The sequence below is a fragment of the Leptonychotes weddellii genome, chromosome 5 (genome assembly GCF_054177405.1).
Source record: "Leptonychotes weddellii isolate Sample4059 chromosome 5, ASM5417740v2, whole genome shotgun sequence".
NCBI classification, from domain to species: Eukaryota; Metazoa; Chordata; class Mammalia; order Carnivora; family Phocidae; genus Leptonychotes; species Leptonychotes weddellii.
The window spans coordinates 40255116-40271079 of record NC_138373.1 but is presented as its reverse complement, the minus strand read 5'-3'; the positions used below and the strand labels follow the sequence as shown (position 1 = coordinate 40271079).

General features: G+C 40.8%; 1 protein-coding gene across 2 annotated transcripts in view; it reads right to left on the bottom strand.

Annotated features, from left to right (window-relative positions):
- The window catches only part of NET1 (neuroepithelial cell transforming 1), a 62231-nt gene that overhangs the window by 11699 nt on the left and 34568 nt on the right, over positions 1 to 15964 (bottom strand). Inside the window, exon 1 of one of the 2 annotated variants that reach the window (XM_006734760.3) lies at positions 1274 to 1532. The exons of the other annotated variant lie outside the window; for it this stretch is intronic. Coding sequence (XP_006734823.1) covers positions 1274 to 1366 — 93 coding nt within the window. The 5' untranslated portion in view covers positions 1367 to 1532. Of the gene's footprint in view, positions 1 to 1273; positions 1533 to 15964 lie in introns of those variants that run through there. 2 annotated transcript variants of the gene reach the window in all.

Genomic DNA, 15964 nt, shown 5'->3' with positions numbered 1-15964 from the left:
AGATAAGAGTTACGATTACATAGGATTTCTTCCCTTTCTACTTAGTAATAGAAATAGTCAAATTTAGTCATTTATTTAAGGCTGTTATTGCTACTACTAAGAACCTGACAACATTCCCAGTGTTTTAAATCTTTGGAATAAAGGTATGCCAGAAACATGGCCAATGCCTGATACCAACCAAAAAAGACTAGTTCCTGATGGTCCAAAAGATGATCAGTTTCAATATTTACACTGATGACCATGTATGACTTGCCCTACTCAAAGGAAATGCTTACACATTTTGAGAAAACTGAAACATAAAAGCAAAAGCCAAAACCAAACAGAAAAACAAAAACCAAAGTTAAACTATACCAAATGAAAGCATAACTCCTAAAGATGGCATTATTTTAACAACCAGAAGGTGTGTGTATGTACGATACAGGGCTTTACTGAGGTATACAACAGGCTGCACATATTGAAAATGTATAATTAGGTAAGTTTTGATACAAGTATATAGCCACAAAACTATCACCACAATCAAGATAAGAAGTATATAGTTAATTGAACACAGGAACACTATTTCTGTCCCCTAGGTGATAATGTAGTATGTACCCTAGGGTAAGCAGTACAAATAGAATATCCATATAGTATTAAATCAACTGTCAAAATTAAATAAAATGGCACAAAAATCACTTGACTTATTTTGATAAGTGTTCATAAAGACTTTTAAAAACCATAATGACTTTAGAAAATTAAAGCAAGGAGGGGAGAATTAATCTAAATAATGGTTCGGTGGTTTAAATATTTTAACATATTTTCCTTTACAAAAAAAAAAGTTGCACAAAATAAACTTATTAGATGTGGAAAGAAAAATAAAAACAAGCACTAGGTCTGATAGCATTTTAGTTGCCATTTGTTCACTAGTGTGAACTTGGAAGGAAGGGATTCTTATTTTCCTTTTACCCCGTAAGGCAGTTCCTCAGACTAGGTAATATAAGTGCAAGTTAAAAAGAACAATGTATTAAGCATCAGAAATGTGACCAATTTAACCAAATTTAGCAGCATACACATTTAAAATCTGTGTACACTCAAGCTATGCTATGTATAAACCTGTCCATACAGTAGTTCCTAAACCTCTACAATAGAGGCAGACACATTTCAAACCTGCATAGAAATCAAAAGTCCTACATTTTAACACGCAGTGAGATAAAAAGTTAAGTTTAAAATCATCCTGTTAATAAACTGAAAAATCTTCAAAGTTCCGTGGAATCAGAAAACCTTCCTTTGGTCTTACCTCTTGTTCTCTGAAAGACTGATTATTAACGTCCAGGACTCGTATAGTCCTCTTGATGGGCAGGAGACCTCCAATCTCGTCATGAGCCACCATGCTTCCCCCAGTGCGCCCGCAAACCCTCACAGTCGTTGGGAGCCGAGCACGCCCTACAGCGAGGCACTACCGGCAGGCAGGCTTCCCCTCCAGCGCCCGGCCCCCCGGGCAGCCATCGGCCCCTGCCTCTCCCTCGCGCCGGGCCGACTGCTCTGCGGCAGCGGCGCGATCCACCCAGACCTCGGGGCTCCGGGGGCGGGGCCTGCGGACACGTGACCGCGCTTAACTGACACCCGCACATCGAGGCTTCTCCCTTGCCTCCTGCAGGAGAAAGCTCTTTCTAAGAGGTTTGGAATTTCTACAGCAACTCAAGGCTCAAGGAAACCTTAGGTTAATGTAAGGCTTTTCCTGGCTTAAAAAGCATTCCGGAAGGGAAACTAATTGCTTATCTAGGTTACCTACTCCGGTACTCCGCCACAGACAGGGATACTTTTTCTCTAAAACCCTATCACCTAGAAAGGAATTCAGTGGCGGAAACTTGACAACTTCAAGTAAGAAAGCTCTAAGTCAGATAACCAAAGAAAAGCCTGATTACTCAGGAACCTTTTAGTGCGAGCATATTCACCACCGTGAGAGCATCTAGGCCCTTACTCCGCCCTTGGGACCGACCGGCAGAGCGGGCACCGCGGGCACACTTCAGGTCACCCCGTTGGTCAGGTGGCTCTCCCACAGGGCTGTGGGGCAAGAACTGCGCTACCTCAGATTTCAACGTCAGCACTGCTCAGACTGAGAGGCACATATCTTTCCTGTATGCTTTAAAAACTTGCTATCTGACACCATAAATACAAAAAAGGTGATTTCGAATAATGGGATCCTGCTCTATTCTGAAATGACTCATCTTGATAGAGTCCTAAAAGAGTCAAAAGGCCTTATTTAAAAGGTAACTTGCGGGACGCCTGGGTGGCTCAGTCGGTTAAGCGGCTGCCTTCGGCCCAGGTCATGATCCCAGGGTCCTGGGATCGAGTCCCACATCGGGCTCCTTGCTCAGCAGGGAACCTGCTTCTCCCTCTCTCTCCCTCTGCTTGTGCTCTCTCTGTCAAATAAATAAAATCTTTAAAAAAAAAAAATAAAAAAAAATAAAAGGTAACTTGCACTTGACAGGTAGAGAAATGAGGTCCACAGAGGTAAAGTAACTTGCCCCAAGTTACGCATTAGGGACAGTCTCTAAACTCTTTCTTTGGAAAAGCACCACTCATGTTGGTTTGATAGGCCTGCTAAGAAGCAGACTTTCTTCCTCAACAGAATGTACTATATTCTATTTTGAAAGGTAGGATTTATCTTCACTATATACTACTATGAATGATATGATGCCAGTAATTTGCAAAAAAATTTCTATTCTCAGGATTTATTAGGATCAGAGAAATCTGAAAAATCTATGTAGGAGGCACTATTCTAGATACTGTGGATGATATAAAAAATAGATTTCATATTTGCTCCTAAAGTGCTAACAGACCATTATGTAAAAGGAGGCTACACAAAGAGATAACTCATAAAAGACAGCTTTTGAAAATTCCCAAGTTGTACAGCTAGCTAGTAAGTGCCACAGGAGTTCAGGAGGAGAAGCAGCTTCTAGCAGTCTTCTGAGCAGAGATGGGGCTGGAAAAGATGCTAGAGAAGACACTGTAAGATGTTATTTGAGTGGTGCCTGGAAGGCCATGTTATGTTCTTCATAGGCCCAAGTAAGGGAAAACTGCAAGGATTTCCCAGAAGAGCATGAAGGAGTAAGCTCACAGATTGTGGTCATGGGCTGTGGGTAGACAGATGAGCAGAGGATTTTATTGAGCCCATGAGAGATAACAGAAGTTATGTTGTAAGCTGATCTATCAGATGGTTTGAAAGATGACTGGGAATATAATGCAAAAATCACAATCAGTTATCAAGAAGTTGGCCTAAGGTAGGGTCAGTGGGAAAGGAAAAGGATATATGCAAGGGGCAACACACTGAGAAGTCAAAGATGCCTACAATTTTAAAGTTAGGAGAGGTAACTGTTAATACATATAAAGAAATAAGGAAGAATGAGCTTTGAAAGAGACTTCTGAGTTTCATTTTTAGATCTACTGAGGTGGTGGAAGAACATGAAAATGAAAATACTGAGCTAGAACTTGGAGATGCTGGACAAGGACTTGAAAGAAGCCAGAGGGCAGATTTAGACTGGGGAGTCATATACATGGGGATCAGAGTGGAAACTAGGAGTGAATGAGATGCTTGGGAGAGAAAATCTGGACAAAAAGAACAAGGGTCCAAGGATCTAACTTTGGAGAGAGGCCAAGGGAGAAAGATTTTTGCAAAAGGAATAGTCAGCAGAAAAGAAACATAGCAAGATGCCAGGGAAGAAAAGGTGTTAATTACAGCAAAAAGATTAAGAAGGGTAAGAAAAGATGCAGGGACTTAGTGATTACAAGTTTAATGAGGACCTGGAGTGTGCTAGTTCAGTGGAATAAAGACAGAAGATAAACTAAGGAGGCTGAAGAGTGAATAGAGCAGAATAAATAGCACAGACTATTTAAAATGACAATCTACAAAACAATTTACTAAGGTTTGCAGGACAGTGTAACTTCTTACAGGAAGCGTCAATGCTGCTTCTCTATAAATACCAATGTATTTTGTATTCAAGATGATGATAATTAATCTTTTTGCTCTGAGACTTTTTTTTTTTTTTTTAAGGATTTTATTTATTTATTTGAGAGACAGAGAGTGAGAGAGCAAGCGAGAGAGCGCGCGCACAAGCGGGGAGGGATGGAGAGGGAGAAGCAAACTCCCCTGGAGCCCGATGTAGGGCTCGATCCCAGGACTCTGGGATCATGACCTGAGCTGAAGGCGGACACTTAACCGACTGAGCCACCCAGGCACCCCAACTGCTCTGAGACTTTTAAAAAAAAAATAATGGTGATTGGTTATATCTCATCATCTATCCTTTATTACCTGACCACACCTGATCACACATATGTGGATATGTTTGGCCTTAAGGATGGCTGACTATGTGCAGAATATACAGCAGTAAAGTGGAAGTACCTTAGAGATCATCGGAGCCAGTTCCTTAATTTACAGATAAGAACACTGACCTGCTAAGCCCTCAAAAAGAGGCGAGGCTAGAACCCAGGAGACTGGTTTAGTTTCATTGGTTCAAAATGGTGCAAGTGAGGCCAATACTTGATGGCCACTGAGCTTCATAAGGGAATACAGGCGTTACACTCAGGGAGAGTAGGGAAGAAGCTGCTAGGGTGATCTCATGGGTCTGTTACCTGACATCTCTATCTCTTTCCACTGTTTTTCTATTTAATTCTGAAAGAGGTAAGGCCAAGGAGAAGGGATTTCTCTCATTTCTCTCCTTTAGCTGAGGGCCCAAGAGGTAGAGAGACAAGTCTTATAAATGTAAAAGCTGAAAGCCTACAGGAGCCACATAGGGTTTAATGGTGATAGTCACAGCACAAAAATCCCAACTCACCAACCCTAAAATCTTCATTTCATTTTGAACGTTCAGGGTTGTGGTCCAAATATAATTTAGACAACTGTAGATAGCATCTAAAAAAGCAAAAATGAACACAGGATGTTCAATGAGCACCCTGAGTGATGAGCCTGAAAGGATCTTGACACCAAGAATGCTCCATAAAATCAGAGGGCTGAACAGGTCCTTTGAGGTCATTAACTCATCCTCCTCTGTTTTCTTAGGAGGAAACTGAAGAACATCAGTGAAAAAAGAAAAGGAAAATTTGTGTCCTTACCCTGTGCTAGGAGTCTCATGCGTGTTACTTAGCCAGCTTTATGAAGTATGTTATTAGGACCATCTTACAGATGGAGGAAGCTGGGACTCAGACAGTGTAAGAAACAAGTCCAAAGCTGCAGAGTTAATCAGTGGCTGGACAGGCTTGAGTCTGGTCTACCAACTCCTGTTACAGCACAGCCCCCAGGTGAGACGGGAAATGCACCGCCGTTAGCATGTTCAGTGCACGCTTGGTGCACAGCTGGTGCAGGCCGGCCTTCTGTGAGTTGGGTCTCCTGGTCCCAGCTAGTGTTTGTGAAATAAATGGGAACACTTTACAGAGCAGGAAATCATAAAAAAGTTGAGAGATTATTTGCCTTATAGCCTTTTTGTAACAAGGCAGTTAAGTAAAAAGATAATAAAATAGTTCCTGCTGCTTCAGTTTTAGAGGAGATCCTAATTCAATTGCTTAATGTTATTCACAGCTTATTAGAGCATGACTTATAAATATTACAAATCGTATAACTGAAGCACAGATTGGTTAAGTATCTTTTCTTTGTGTAGAAAATCTAGAATTTATAAACTTAAAAACTGAGTTTTCTAGGAATAATAATAAAGCTCTGTAAAAGATACCAGATTTGGGGAAAATATGGGTTTCCAAAGACCAGTTATAGTTATAACCTCTGTTCTTCTGCTTGTATGGAGTCTTCAATGCTTTCTTTCCTAAAATACAAAGATGATAAAGAGAACATTGCTTCCCTTCTATAGAGGAAGGCTACCAACCTTTTTTCCTCCTTTTAAGGTGAAATCAGAATTCTGGAATTTAGACAAACTAGAGCTAAAGAATAATCATTACTTTTTCTGGTCTGGATATTATTTGTTTTTATTTACTTTTGTCTGGGATCATAAGCAACTGGAAATTAGGCGAGGAAAGCCCTATTATGGGAAAGAGAACAAAATCTAAGCTCTCTGCTGCCCTCTGCAGGTAATATTGTGAAATGCAATTGCCAACCTGCTTTTTCTCAGCTTTGTAATTTTGTTTATAAGGACCTTATGTAGATGACTACATAAACAATCTTAATCTGCAGAGAAATATGGATAACAGTACAATCTGTTTCTTCAGCCCTTGTGTAGCTCTCATGTTTTCTATTACTAAATTAAACATGTTTAAAAATCATGTAAGTGTATGAAAAGTTGCCACAGTTCACAAGAAGTATTTTAAGGGCTTTTTCTATATACAAGAAAACTATGTTCTACTTTAAGACTCTAGAATTTGGGGTGCCTGGGTGGCTCAGTCCATTATCTGTCTGCCTTCAGCTTCGCTCCAGCTTGGCTCCCTGCTCAGTGGGGGGTCTGCTTCTCCCTCACCCTCTCCCTCTGCCCCTCCTCCCTGCCTGTGTTCTCAAATAAATGAATAAATCTTAAAAAAAAAACAAACCTCTAGAATTTAAGATTACAAATAACTACTATGTATCTCACTAAAAATAGCTCAGTTTAAAAGAGAATTTTAAATCTTACTAAAAAAGCACTGATTCAAATATGAACAAAATGAAACTTCTAAAACACCAGAGTTCCAAATTTATTTAGTAACTAGTTAAAAACAACAAAAAGGTGGGGCACCTGGGTGACTCAGTGGGTTAAGTGTCCGATTCTTGGTTCCGGCTCAGGTCATGATCTCCTGGTTGGGAGATGGAGCCCCGCTGGCTCTGTGCTCAGCGGGGCTCAGTGGGGAGTCTTCACTCCCTTCCCCACCATAAATAAATAAATCTTTAAAACAACAAAAAGGCAGTTACATTTGGACTAAATGAATATGAAAGAAATTGGTAATGAAGTTATGTGTAGATTTGAATTTTAAAAAATCTTCTGGATTAAACATTTGACTATCTCCAAGCTTTACTAAGAGCTTGGTTTGGAAAAAGATCAATTTGGATCTTTATACTATTAGCAAGACTATAAACAGAATACCTGACAGGCTAAGAAGTCTGGTATTAACAAAACCACGGTTCTTTTTGCAATAATAATACAAACAGCAAATAAAATGGGGTACTGGTACTATTAGTGGTGACTTTTATCTCAAGTACATAGGATAGCAAGTAACTTCCAGTATAATATAAGATCGCTTAGGCTTGTATAACAGGATGTTGAGTGGGATTTTCCTCGTTTGCCCCTGAAACTCAGCTAAGGCCCAAACCTGAAGACAAATGGTCCTGTGTCCTGTGCCCAGCCTCCTGTTTCCTCAGCCCATTTTTACTTCAGTCATTGCTCCAGCAACCAGCTGTACTAGGTCGCTCTTGCTTTCCACTCTGGGCTTCTTGAATACTGGAATGTGGCATTTACACAGGTACCTGGTAGTGTGAGAAATAAACACTCCATGGGGTAGCCATTGACTAATGGAGCACAGGGGCTGGTGGATAAAAGCTCCCTCTTCAGTCCCTTCACAAGACAATTCTGCAGTATATCTTACATGGCTCTTCAGAAGGTTCCAGCAAAAATAAGCCTCAGTTGCCCAGTGGTGACCAGCTTAAATGCAGACACTTGGTATTAGCTGCCTCCTTCTGTTTCAATTCCCCATTCCCTGGGACCATACCTCAAAACAGACTGTCAATGAGCTCACGTCTCAGGCTGATTTCTGGAAGGAACCTGGCTAGGACACTGAAACTGAGCTTGGCCCTGGAGACTATAGACACACAGAATGAGATTCTGGAACTGGGTCCCTCATTGGAAAAATGGTGTTAGGTCTATAGTTACTGATCGGTACGGATGGAGTGAAACAATGGCTCATACAGCGGTTGTGGCACATGAACAACATAGGGGGTTGATAGCAACTGCAAAGGTTGTAGAGTTGGCTGGCTTCTGTTAATTGCTTTAAAAGCTTTGAAAAAGCAGCTGGTAATTTTCATAATGTTCTCAGAGTCATTATGGCAGCAAGGGCCAAGTGGGAGCCCCTGAAATTCTAGCCCCTACACTGGAGCCAGGATAATAAATAGAAGCAATATTGCACACCAAGGGAAAATACAGAGATAGTCATCAAAATTACAGCAGGCAGGAGTGATAGTCTCCACCCCATTTCCATTCAATTAATCTACAGGCCTCCTACAATGAGATGGACTGTGATGGCTAACAGTGGACTACTGTAAACTTAACTCAAGTGGTAGGCTTAATCTCAGCTATTGGGCAAGATGTAGATCCTTTATTGGAACAGATCAAGACATCCTCTAGCATTTGGTATATGGCTATTGATCTGGTCTGTGTGTTCTTTTCAATTCCCATTAGTGAAGAAGATCAAAAGTAGTTAGCTTTTACTGTGGGAAGGACAGCACTTTCTATCTCATATCCTGAGACTGTTAACTTTTCTGTTCTGTCAGAGTCCTAAAGGACGTTGCGATCCACAGAACATCATGTTAGTCCAGTAAACTGATGACATCAGTCAAACAGGACTTGGTGAGCAGGAAATGGCAAGTATTCTGGACACCCTAGGAAGTCAAATGTATGCCATGAAAATTCTGGGGCTGCCACATCAGAAAAGTTTTAATAGGTCCAATGGCCTGATGCTTTCTGAGATCTCTCCTCCAAGGTAAAGAACAGTTGTTGTACCTGCATTCCCTAGCACTAGAAGGGGCACAGCACTAGGTAGGACTTTACCTGTATTTGGAAATTCTGCTCTGACCCATTAATGGAGTCATCTCAAATGCACAGTTTTGAGTGGAATCCAGAGCAGAAGTCTCTGTAGCAGGTCTAGGCTGTGGTGCAAGCTGTCATACTGCTCAGACTATGTGACCTAGCATATTTGCTAGAGGTCTCTATGGTAGACAAAGAGGCCGTGTGATGTCTCTGGCAAAGCCAGGAAAAGAATTGCAATGCAGGTCCCTAGGGTTCTGAAGCTAGGCTATGCTTTCCATGGCAGGAAACAGCCTGCTGATTTCTGGAAGGAACCCGGCTATAGCTATAGCAGCCCTACTGAAGACTGAGGACCTGCCCACGGGACATCATGTGACTAATGCAATCAGAGCTGTCCAAAATGAACAGGGTCAAGCCTGCCAAGTCACAAGTTTGGGCAGGTACAGTGGCAACCTATTATATGATGGAAATGGTCTATTTGGAATTCGGCCTGAATAAGACCAAAGGGCATAAGTAAATTACATAAAGAGATGTCCCCAACTGTCCCAGTACTCTGATAGTAGCCCTTCAATTCTTCATTTGGTGGTGGGAGTGGGGGTGGTTCTTGGTAACCAACTGATAGAGGAGAAAAACTTGCCCTAATTCCTGGGTAGATTAGCTTCATCTGTTGTTATGAGCACTATTGTGGACCCCCCTACCGTACTGCAGTGCCATTTAGGGATAATCCTAAAGGAGAGTGGTACAGGGAAACAATTCCAGCAGGCAGAGCTGCAGGCAGTCGTCCAATTTATACGGGGGGAGAAAGGGCATGAAGTACAGATATATACAGGCTCCTGAGAAGTGATGAATAGCTTGGCTAACTGCTCAGGGACTTGGAAGGAGCAAGATTAAAAAAAAAAAAAAAAAAAGGCTGAGAGGATTTTTGGAAAAGAGGCATATAAATGGATGTATGGATTGTGCACAACGTGGGAGGATCTTTGTCTCCTGTTATCAAGAGTACAAAGGTACTAGTGCCTCAGAGGCACTAGATAAAAACAATGATTTATCCTGTGCATATCGACAAGTCTCTCTCCTAAATCACCACAGCACTTCTGGAAGAGCCCCACAAAAAGTGGCTGTAGCACAGGTATGAAGGGTATGTGTGGGTCCCCCAGCAGGGGCCCTCTTTTACCAAGACTGACCTAACCACTGCCACTGATGAATGCCGCACCTGCCAGGAGTTGAGAAATGATGTTGAAATCCAGCCATATAGTCCCATTCCCTGGGCAGACTTGGTGGCTAGTTGAGTACATCAGACCCTACTTCTACAGTGGGCAGTGATTCACCCCTGCTACAGTGGCCATCTCCACTGGACGCTGAATTTCCTTCTCGATCTTCAGGGCCCCTGCCAACACCATCATCTAAGGGCTTGCACAGTGCCTGCTCTACTTGCATGAGATCCTACACAACTACATAACACTGCCTCAGACTTCAGGACCCATTTTATAGCAAAGGAGTTACAACAATGGAAAGATAATCACTTGATCCACTGGTTCTTCCATATTCCCCATTATCCAGAAACAGACAGCTTAACAGAATGATGGCATTGTTTATTGAAGATGTAGGTATTGCAGCAGCTCGCGGTTAAAATTCTGCAGTGTTGGAACACTGTCCTTCAGAATGTGATACATGTGAAACAGCCTATATATGGTGCTTTGTCCTCAATAGCCATCATACTTGGTCCTAAGAATCAAGGGGTGTTAGAATTGGTCCCTCTCATCATCACTCCCAGATGTGGTGTTTCCCAGGTACAACCTGACTCTGTAGTCACCAAGACTCAAAAAAGGTAAACAAACTAGGGGCTCAGACCCCTCAAGGACAAAGGTGGGGCAAGTAACTCAGACCCACTGAAGTGGTGGCCAAGGGTGAAGGAAATCTATTCCAGTGGTAGAGGAGGAAGATGTTCATCAGTTATGGCTCTGGGTAGCAGCAGACAGCGTGGCTTGTTCCTCTGTGTCAGAACATGCAGAGATGGCAGCTGGCCACGACGCAGAGGCCTCTGTGACAGGTGGGATTTAAAGGAGTATATGAGCACATCTCTACAGTGAGTGTACAGTATCAAACAGCATTGGTATCCTCCTCCTCCTCACATTCCCTACCGCTACCCTTTGATTAGTTGCACTACAAATCACTCTTTCTGCCCTAGGGCTTCTTGAATGTACAACCTACAAATATGAGGGTATATATATCCTACAGGGAATCTGGACCAACAGGGGATGGGGCCAGTAGAGGAAACTGCTCCTCCTCTGCCTGTGAGGATGCTCTATAGGACTCCTCAGAGGCCCAGCTGCCAAGTCAACAACTTGTCCTGGAACATATTTTTCCTCCTTTTCCTAGTCCCTTATTTCCCCAGATAAAATATCTACATATAAGCCTTGCCTCAGGTTCTACATTCTGGGGGAAAACCAGACTAAGACACCCAAATTTCTTTCTTTCTTTCGTTCTTTTTTTTTTTTTAAAGACTTTATTTGAGTGAGAGAGAACACGAGTGGGGGGGAGGGGCAGAAGGAGAGGGAGAAGCAGACTCCCCACTAAGCAGGGAGCCCAATACGGGGCTCAATCCCAGGATCCCAAGATCATGACCCGAGCCGAAGTCAGACGCTTAACTGAGTCACCCAGGTGCCCCAAGACACCCATATTTCTTTTTTTTTTTTTTAAAGATTTTATTTATTTATCTGACAGAGAGAGAGACAGCGAGAGCAGGAACACAAGCAGTGGGAGAGGGAGAAGCAGGCTTCCCGCTGAGCAGGGAGTCCGATGTGGGACTCGATCCCAGGACCCTGGGATCATGACCTGAGCTGAAGGCAGACGCTTAACGACTGAGCCACCCAGGCGCCCAACACCCATATTTCTAATTTGAGGAGGCATAAGCAAGTGGCACCAGCCACCAGCTCAGGGTAAGAGGAACCTATTATGGGTGGTGGAGGAGTAGAATGTGTTTCAGTTATGGCTTCCCTGCAGGATTTACTCATTAGAGCCTGATCAGGGAATGAACCATTCATGCCCACTACAGCCATTTCCACTTCATCAGAAATGGAATGAGAAACAAAGCTGTTGGTATGGGCCTGTAGTTTTCCTGGAAATAGACTATTCTCTCCTCTCTCCGAGCTTTCTTTCCCTTAGGGACTTTCAAGAGGAGATAGGGCCAACATGGCACTGACCCCACATGAATTTCTGGCTCCTCTAGTACAAAGAATAGAGGTGAGATTGAGGGCATGGTCTTGCTGGGATGGTTGCATCCTGGTGGGCAAAGAACAGCATGTATTGGAAGGGCGCATGGTATGCTACTTCCTAGAGGGCATCCAAAAGATGTGGCTAATCTTGCAATGGGCTATCAATACCTTGGGGAGTTTCACAGGAATGGATCCCAAATTAGCAGGATTTGATGGAGCCATTACTCATTCTCACTGATCCCATAGAGGATGAAATAGAACAGAAGTTACAAACCAAAATGAAAAGGCCTGTAATCTCATCCAGTAAGGTAAAGAGACTCAATCCTATTTCTCCTTTCTCCCTTCGAGGAGTCTGGGTCTCAAAAAGGTGGGAAGGAGATGCATGCAATAAACCGAATACATGTCTCTTCTACAAATTTCTAGGGTTACAGACAGATATTACCTGCAGACAGAATGCCTCCACTAGAATGTAAGCTTCATGAGGGCAAAGACTATGTTTTGTTCTCTGAGTGTCTAGAAGGAGCTCAATAATGTAAGAATGAATGAATGAATGAAGACTGAATATGCTGAGTGGAGAAAAAAGGCTATGAATCAAATCTGAGATTAACATTTTATCATTAAATACAGAAAACAGAGGCTTAGAATGGTTGTATAATTTACACAAAGTAACACAAGTAGTAACACACAACTGGTTAAGTCCAAAAGTCTGCAACTTCTGAACAAACTTTACTGGCCCTAGCATAATTTCATTTGATTTATGGTTTATTTTATATTAGTTTACAGAGCAAACAGAAGGATATGTTAAAAGAAATAGAAGTAGGGCGCCTGGGTGGCTCAGTTGGTTAAGTGACTGCCTTCGGCTCAGGTCATGATCCTGGAGTCCTGGGATCGAGTCCCACATCGGGCTCCCAGCTCAGCAGTGAGACTGCTTCTCCCTCTGACCTTCTCCCCTCTCATGCTGTTTCTCTCTCTCTCGCTCTTTAATACATAAATAAATAAAATCTTAAAAAAAAAAAAAAAAGAAATAGAAGTAATATCCCCAGAAGGGTAACAGAGGAAAATACATTAATGAAAATAAAGACTATTATGGGAAAACAAAACAAAAAATGAGAGATCTTGGAAATAAAAAAAATTGTCAAAATTTTATTTATTGCCTAAATAGAAATGTAAATAGGCTAACTAGCAAAATAGTCATTAATAAGGAATTAACAAGCTAGAAAATGAAGTTGAGGAATTCTCCCAAAGAATAGCATACAAGATTAAAGAGATGGAAAGAATAAAAAAGAGTTCATAAACATATAAAATAATTCCAGACTTTGTGAAATCTTCCTGAGTTCTAGAAGTAACAACTAGAGAATAAGAGGATGAAAATAATCTAAAACTGAGATTTCCAAGGCATTTCTGAAATATATATAATTCTTTAGAATTAGAGGGTTCAAAAAAAAATGCCAAACACGATGAACAGAAAATTTAACGAAAACTCGCAAACTATAAAAATATTAAATAAACGATCCCATCAAAAAACAAAAAACAAGAGACTAAAAAAAAAAAAAACCCAAACCCTGCAACATACATGATAAATCAGAGGCTAATATCCATACAACATAAAGAAGTCAAGTTATTTTTCCCTTTTTTCTCACATTTAAAAAATTGTGATGAAATACACATAAAATTTACCATTTTAACCATTTTTAAAAAATATTTTATTTACTTGAGAGAGAGTGGGCGGGAGAGAATATGCGTGGGGGGAGGGGCACAGGGAGGAGGAGCTGGACAAGGGGCTGGATCCCAGGACCCTGGGATCATGACCTGAGCTGAAGGCAGACGTTTAACCGACTGAGCCACCCAAGCGCCACCAATTTTAACCATTTTTAAGGGCACCATACAGTAGGCAGGGCTCAGAGGCATTAAGTACACTCACATTGTTGTGCAACCATCACCACCATCGTCTTTTATTCTCTTTCTTCCTAAATAGAAACCCTGTGCACATTAGACTGTAACTCCCCATTTCCCCTCTCCCAAGCCCCTGGTAACCACTATTCTATGTTCTACCTCTCTGAATTTGACTGTTCTAGGTACTTCATATAAACAAACTTATACAACATTTGTCCTTTTGTGTCTGGCTTATTTTGTTTAGCATAATGTTTTCAGGGTTCATCCATGTTGTAGCATGTATCAGAATTCAATTCTTTAAAGTTGAATATCCCATTGTATGTATGCATCACATCTTGTTTATCCATGAGGAAGTAATTCTTTCTATTCCTAGTTTGTTGTTGTTGTTTTTAATCATGAAAGGGTATTGGATTTTGTCTAATGCTTTTTCTGCATCAATTGAAATGATCATGAGGTTTTCTCCTCAATTCTGTTAATGTGGAGTTATTACACTGGTTGGTTTTCATTTGTTGAACCATCCTTGCATGCCAGGAATCAATCTCACTTGGTCTTAGTATACAATCCTATTAATATGCTGAATCCACTTTGCTGGTATCTTCTTGAAGATTTGTACATCAATTCTTATAAAGGATATTGGTCCGTAGAGTTCTTTTCTTGTAGTATCTTTGGCTTTGGTATCAGGGTATTGCTGGCCTCACAGAGGGAGTTAAGAATTGTTCCCTCCTCTTTAATGTTTTGTAAGAATTTGAGAAGGACTGGTATTAATTCTCCTTTAAATGTTTGGTAGATTTCCCCAATGAAGCCATCTGGTCCATGGCTTTTCTTTCATGGGAGGTGTTTTGATTACTCACTCAATCTCTTTAATAGTTATAGGTCTATTCAGATTATCTCTATGATTCAGTCTTGGTAGGTTTCTAGGAACCTGTCCTCTTCATCTAGGTTATACAATCTGATAGCGTAAAATTGTTCACAGTTCTCTCTTACAATCCTTTTTATTTCTGTAAATTGGTAGCAATGTCTCCACTTTCATTTCTGACTTCAGTAATCTGAGTCTTCTCTTTTTTTTCCTTAGTCAATTTACCTAAAGATTTGTTGGTTTTACCTTTACAAAGAACCATATTTTAGTTTCAATGATTTTCCTCTGTTGTTCTATTCCCTTTTTAATTAAAACCCACTCTAATCTTTATTATTTCCTTCCTTCTGCTAGCTTTGAATGTAGCTTGTTCGTCTTTTTCTAGTTCCTTAAAGTGTGAAGTTAGGTTGCTGATTTGAGATCTCCTTTTTTATTTTTTTTTGAGAGAGAGTGAGCGAGCACATAAGCAGGAGTTTGGGGGAGAGGGAGGGAGAGAGAATCTTAAGCAGGCTCCAAGCCCAGTATAGAGTCTGATGCGGAGCTTGATCTCACAACTCTGAGATCATGACCTGAGCCGAAATCTAGAGTTGGATGCTTAACCAACTGAGCCACCTAGGTTGCCCCAAGATCTTTTTCCTTTTTAATGTAAGAGTTTATAGCTATAAATTTCCCTTTTAGTTTTTTGCTGCATCCCACTAGTTTGGTATGTTATGTTTTCATTTTCATTTTCCTCAAAGTATTTTCTAATTTTCTTTGTGATTTCTTCTTTGACCCACTGGTTGTTCAATACTGTGTTATTTTTTACAGAGTTGTAAATTTTTCAGTTTTCCTTCTATTATTTCTAGTTTCATTCCACTGTGACTGCAAAAATACTTTATATAATTTCAATATTTTCAAATTGATTAAAGTTTTATATGATCTATTCTGGAGAATGTTCTATGTGCACTTGAGGAAAATGTATATTCTGCTCTTACTGGATAGAGTTTTCTGTAGATGTCTGTTAGGTCCAATTGGTTTATGGTGGTGTTCAAGTCCTCTATTCCCTTATTAATTTTCTGTCTGATTGTCTATCACAATTGGCAAAAATTTAAAAGATTAAAAAAATTCAGGGTTGAGAAGAATGTAGAGATATGTTATCATAAACTGATGAAGAAATATAAATTTGTCAAACTACTGGAAGGTAAGTGAACAATATTATCAAAACTGAAACTTGCAACCCAGCATTTCCACTCCTTGATATCAGTATTAGAGACATAACAATGGTTCCTCTGTATGGAAGGAGAAGACACACTGCAGCATTATTCTTTTTTTTTTTTTTTTTT